Source organism: Camellia sinensis, chromosome 12 (assembly GCF_055761805.1).
Source record: "Camellia sinensis isolate YWXY chromosome 12, ASM5576180v1, whole genome shotgun sequence".
NCBI lineage: Eukaryota > Viridiplantae > Streptophyta > Magnoliopsida > Ericales > Theaceae > Camellia > Camellia sinensis.
The window spans coordinates 91233444-91239972 of record NC_138972.1 but is presented as its reverse complement, the minus strand read 5'-3'; the positions used below and the strand labels follow the sequence as shown (position 1 = coordinate 91239972).

General features: G+C 34.9%; 1 protein-coding gene across 1 annotated transcript; it reads right to left on the bottom strand.

Moving 5' to 3' along the window:
* Positions 1-4479: 4479 nt before the first annotated feature.
* LOC114317016 (agmatine coumaroyltransferase-2) lies at positions 4480-6110 on the bottom strand. The gene has a single exon (XM_028263710.2). The coding sequence runs from the start codon at positions 6045-6047 to the stop codon at positions 4743-4745; it is 1305 nt and encodes a 434-aa protein (XP_028119511.1). The 5' UTR covers positions 6048-6110; the 3' UTR covers positions 4480-4742.
* Positions 6111-6529: the final 419 nt, after the last annotated feature.

Sequence of the window (6529 nt, the reverse complement as noted above, 5' to 3'; positions counted from 1 at the left end):
TTTTTTTTGCTTGTTAAGGAATTAGTTTTGGTTTTTTTTGCTTGGTAAGGAACAACACTGGTGGGGATTATGTGTGGTAAGCAACCAAAACAAGATAAAGGAAAACCATTAAGAAGCAACCAAAACAAGATAAATTTTTTCTTGAAAATGGTCACATCAATCACATGGTGTTTTCGTAACAACAAATAATTTCTCATCCATGACGTTCCGGGGCGGAGCTATGCCTAATTTACTAGGGTCAGTTGACACCAGTAAAGTTTCAAAATTTTGTAGATTATATATAAGACTTTAACAAGAAGTTTGGGGTTTTTATAAATTGGCCCTAGTGAAATGATATATTAATTTGATAAATTCTTATGTGTTCATAAATTGACCCAATAAATTACTTATAATTAGGTTTGTCAATGTAATTGACAATATATGAAATTTAGAAAATTTCTTATAAATGTTAATGTCATATATTTGAATATTATATATTTCTTTTTATTAAATTTATTAACCATGAGTATGCTACTTCAAACAAAAAATAAATAATAATAAATGAAACACCAGGCAACCTTAACATGGCCGATTGAAAAAAAATAAAAATAGAACACTTCTACTAACATGTCTTATTGTGTAACTGTGTCGAACAAGTATCAAATATTAATACATAATTTATGAAGGAATACTCGTGTATCATATTATAAGTTATGTAAAATTTAAGAATTGATCCCGTTAGGTAAAATTTCTTACTACGCCACTGATGACGCTCATGATGAGTTGTGTGGTAGGTAGGATATGTGTATATAGTTAGCAAATGTACATAAAATAGTAGTATGAGTAATGTTATGGGAAGGTAATATGAGTAATCTTTTAAGTGAGGTGGATATGTTCTTGTTTCTATGTAGATACAAAGGTATGCACAGTCCATCTTAATGATTACAAGTGAGGCTCGTTGCACAGTCCATCTTTTCATTCTCTTTTTGACGGCACATCACGGGCCAAACGGATATGATGAAGTCATCTTTTCTCACTCAAGATTGGGCTTAGCCAAACTTTAGAGTAGGAATATCTAGGCAGAGTTTATCCACAAGAAACATTTGTTTCTATTATTATTATTATTATTATTATTATTATTTTTGATGAATTGAGTCAAGTGCTGGGCCAACTAAAATCATACTCAAAAATATGTTTTCATTCATTTTTCAACACAATATACAAAGGGTTTGGCTTTGGTCAGATTCAAGATCGGACTGGACGGTATTGTTAAGCCTGTAAAGACTCATCACGGATCTCGTTTTGATAATTCGAAACGTTTAATGTGTAAAACTCCTTAAATACTACATACCTATTAAAAATCGCGTTGGTCAGATATCGATAGTTATGTGATGAAATCAGTTTTGTATAAAAAAAAATAGACAGTGAACAAATTAACGGTTGCCAAAAAACTGATTTGATCACATAATTATCGATATCCGATCAACATGATTTTTTATAGACATATAATATTCGACGAGTTCTACACATTACATGGTTCAGATTATCAAATGAGACCCGTGGTGGGCCCCTACAGACCCAACGGTACCATTCAGTCCGATCTTAGACTAGACTAAAGCCGGACCCACGGAGACTATCTTAGCCGGTGATTAGGTTGGAAGTTAGTACTCAGCTAGGAGTTGTTGATGCCTACTTATTTATTATCAATTCTTCTCGCAAGCCTGCTCTGTCGTTGAACCAATCTTGCAAATAATAGAAAAAAACAACTATGAAATTGTTTAAGCAAGCACAGTAGGGCATCACCTAGAATATGCTTATAATTGTGGGCCAAACCTTTATAAAATGTTCGACAATCTTTGAAAATAGTTGTTTGTGACCCTCTGGTGAATACTTCAATTGATGTCTGTTTAGTAGAATCTATAGGATAGGAGGGAAAAAGAAAAAGACAAAATGGAGTTTAATTGATATCTTTTTTAATAATACTATATACTTAGAAAAAGTAGTTAAAAAAAGTATATTTATGAATTACAACAATTCGAAGTGTGGTTCATATCTCATTAATTTTAAATCGACATCAATGTTTTGAAAATTAGATTGGTGAGCGAACTAGGAAAAGAAGCAGCCAAATGGATCTTTGATTCAGTCGTTGGGTCAAATCGTGACGTTATAATTTTCTCATAAATATTTAAAAAATAATATATAAAAACATATGTTCGTAATAATTTTTACTCCTTAAATTTAAAAAAATTAAAATTTAATTATATAAAATATTGCATATTATAGGCAATTGGTATGAATCATATATATATTACCTCTGCACTTAGTTGTTTAGATAAAGTGAAGTAGCTCAGTGGATTTGTAACCTTGGTGTCAAGGTCGAACCTTGGCAGCTTCATATGAGCATCATATGATTTTTACCCGATGAAGGCAGTAAGACAAGCCAGATCGGTTCATCTGACCGTGACTAGGTTGACGGTTTAGTGGTTAAACTACAAATCAGAACGAATCTAACAAAATATCTCCATTCTTTGAAAGGAGTGGTTCTAGTAGAAACCCGACTCCGATCAAAGATCGGTTGACGGGCTAACCGGTTTAATTACTAATCCAGTCTAATCTGATTTTTAAAATCATAATGTACGTCATCTCTTTCATTTTCTAAGTAGAATTCTGGAAACAAATTTACAATATCTTATATTTTTAGTAAAAAAAATTCAGCTTTAAGTCAATATTTTTTGATGTTTTAGGTCAATCTAGGCTACGATCTTAAAAATTTTAGAAGTTTAGAATTTTGTTAAAAATGTTTAATAATGACAAAAAATAAGCCAACTTATATATATATATATATATTGATAAATTTGATTCTCCTTCGTTTTTAGTAAACGTTTTGAAGAAAATTTGTTTTTAATTTTTTTTTGGGGGTCATTTACTGTAGGCACAAACTTGAAGAGTAAAAGCATTTGTCACATTTTTTTTAACTTTAAAGCCGACTTGTGAGTTGGTGCCAAGTCCCTGTCTTTTCTTTGTTTTTTTGGGGGGATAAATCAGAGTTGGTGGCAAGTCCCTTGATCTTCAATTGACAGCACCAATGTCAAGTAATTGTCCACATCACAGAGAACCAAGGTTTCGAGAATCCAAGTCATGCTAGTTGTTTTTTCCTAACCTCTAACTACACAATACTTCATAGTAGGAAAAGGCTTATCTTTAGTCCATATTAAATGAGTCGGTACTGTTGAATTTTCATAGTCCCACTATAAAGTTAATATCGATTATTCAAATCATTTAATGTATAAGACTCATCGAGTATTTTATCTCTATAAAAAAAATCACATTAATTAACTATTAATAATTACTTGATCAGATCACATTATTGGCAATGGTATTTATGATTTTAAAAATAAATTATTGACACTAATTTAATCTCATCCAGTGACTATTGATATCTGATTAACGTGATTTTGTGCATAGATGAAGTACTAGTCAAGTTTTACATGTTGAGCAATTCGAATTATCGATGTAGGCTCTGTTACGATCCCATGGAGGCTCAATAATACTCTCCAGTTGGTTTTCGCAACTAGAGAGAAGCTCCTCTTCATAGTAATAGGGTAAGGTTTAGTATCTTATGACAAAATGGTTGGTTTTCCTCTGGTTTATGGTGGATCTTTTAGATTGAGGCTAATTTGATAATTGATTTGACCGGGTTGAAATTTTTTGGATCTAGAACCGACCCATATGCTATGAACAAAATTGAACCAACCCAACTCATGGATGTCAGTTTGTATAGATTCGTATTGTTTGGCAAGATTTTTAGCTCTTTTGGACACCCATATCCTGTTTTTGGTTCAAAAATATCCCTCAAAATCTAATGGTTTAAAATGAGATGAACACAAGTTATGAAATCAGCAGTGCAGATCCGACGCATCTTAATTGGTTGTGTGGGAGACATGTCTACCGGCCGGCTCCATCCATTTTTTATGAGGCCTTGTTAGTCGTTTGAGTCCCAAAATTTTGTCAAGAATGACAATATATGGTGAAGATTGAAAGTGTATATTATAAAATCCATGTGTATAATAAATTTAAATCACATAAAATTTATGAAGTTGTTGTATTATTGTTTGGGTAATGTTAGGGACACCAAATTTTCTACCAAATAAATGACCAAATGTCTCACATAGGTATGGAATCCGCAATTTTGTGGGCCCCACACCCATGTGAGACATTTGGTCATTTATTTAGTAGAACATTTGGGACCTCTAGCATTTTCCTTATTGTTTTCCACATAAATTGCATTGATGATGACAAGGACAAGGCAGATTTCGTGGAAAACGTTCAATATATGTTAGGTTTGTACAAGGCCAATGTATATGGGGGCCATTTTAATTGTTAAATCATGATATCTCTCAAAGAAACCTGATTAATCAAACTATAATTGTGACAAACTTCAATTTTATTGAATTATTATAATCTATCTTCCCACCAAATATAATAAAATGCTCTATCATATTACATAATAACTAATTTTGAGTTGTTGCATTTTAAGTTTTGAATTATTGTTACAAGCAGGTATAAGATTTATATGCTCCTTACCAAGAGCAAAAAAACCCCAACAAAAGACAAATTAAAATTAAAATTAATAATAATAATAGCAACAAAAAAAAAAAATCCCTCTTACGATCACGCAGAGGATTAGAAGAACTAAGAATGCAGGCTGACAATATTGTGGTAGAAATTAAGTGGGAGATCACAGATATGTAGTTCAATGTGTTCTAGTCTAGGGAGTAGCAAATTTGTTTGAAGGAAGCTAGGTTGTCTTGGAATAGAGGTATGAAAGCATCAATGCTTCCATCACCTATGAAGGATGGCAAAAGAAACATCATGCCTTCTGTTGGGAAGTATGATGGCATGAAAATGTAAGGGCACCCTCCTCCAAAATCTAGGTCATAGAAGGGAAAGCGAAGCCAACTATCAACCTCCAAGTTAGGACACAGAATAGACTTGTTCATGTCTGCAGTGGGAATGAGGTCTTCTTCTTCCACCTTGTAGTTTGCAAAGTCGATAAATGATTTGAAGTAGTTGTTGTTCACCTTTGCGACTGCATCGTGGATGAGCTTGGCCGCATAGGGCAATGGCTCGCGCAAAAGGTCCTTCACCCTAGCACTCGGTAACGCCCAAAGCACCAAGTTCCCAAAGTATTCATTGGGTACTCTAGGGTTCAAGCGGGTGCGACCATTAACTGAAATTCTCACATTGGTAGTCTCAAAGTTGTTGAGCGAGCGAGCTTTGGTTATGGCCCTCCAAAGATGAGCAACCAAGCTCTCAAAAGTGCTATAGGGCTTGTTGGTACCATTCATCGAAGAAGCCTTGGCCTTGAGCTTGGCAAGAAATTCCAACGTAAAATGAGCTTTATGCACCACGATGTCGTCCGCAAGGTTATCAACGAGAGGATAATCCTTCTTGAGTTTCTTGCTCATGAACTCAACTCCTTTGTGCTCAAACTCGAAACTAGGAAGATCTCTAGGGGAGAAAATGGTGCGGTCATGCAAGGGAAGAGAACTAATCTCAAGTCCGCGACAAGCTTGGCCCCAAGCAACCAAGAAATTGCTTGTGGCATGCCCATCCGCCACAAGGTGGTGGGCGGTGAAGCCTACCGCCAATGAGCCACAAGTGAACTTCGTCAGCTGAACCTGCACCAACTCTGCTACACCCTTCAAGCTAGGGTGAAGGACAAGTAAAGTTGATGAAGGCTTGAATGGCATGGCTTCATCGAGAGTGCTATCAACCGATGCCTCAACAAACCTAACGCCTTCATCGTTGAGAAGAATGACAGAATCACCCTTGTCATTCTTTCCCAACCTTCCTGCCCACTCCCTATAGACCGATAGAGCCTTTTGAAGCCCTAGCTCCAAGGTTGTGTTTGGAGGGGTTGGAGGACGATAGGCATAGATAACTGCGATATGGGTATCGTAAGTGACCTTATCGAACACACTTAAGGGAATGTAGCCATTGGTTGGGGGTGGTGTGCCCTCATAAATTGGCTTGAGAATTCTTGAGCTCTCTTTTCTCACCTTCATGGCTGTGGGATGTTGATTTGGGTACGTGGATAAGACTAAGAGGGGTTTGTCTTGAGTTTTATGGAACGCAAGGCCAGTGTTTATATACTAGAATCATGCATACCAACTCAACTGTAGGTTGGTTAAGACAATTTGTCTCATCAAGAAATTTATAGTATAAAAAATTATTTATGTTAATAAATAAATAAATAAAAGCCCATTGGCTGTCAAGGTGCTTAGTCACAGCTGTTCAAGGTGGCTTCTTTTTTTTCTTTTTCTTTTTTTTTTTAATGGGATTTCTGGGTGGTTTATCTTTTTTTATTTTTTAATTTATATAAAAAATGGTTTGACTTTTTGTGCAATTACAAGTAACGGTAGAGGATCCGAACGTGAATTGATTGGGTTCCATACATGGACGCGGCATTCCTTTTTTGGAGTAAAAATATTAAATTAGGAAAAGAAAATCTATGATCATAGTATGAGAAATATTGCAAAAACAAAAA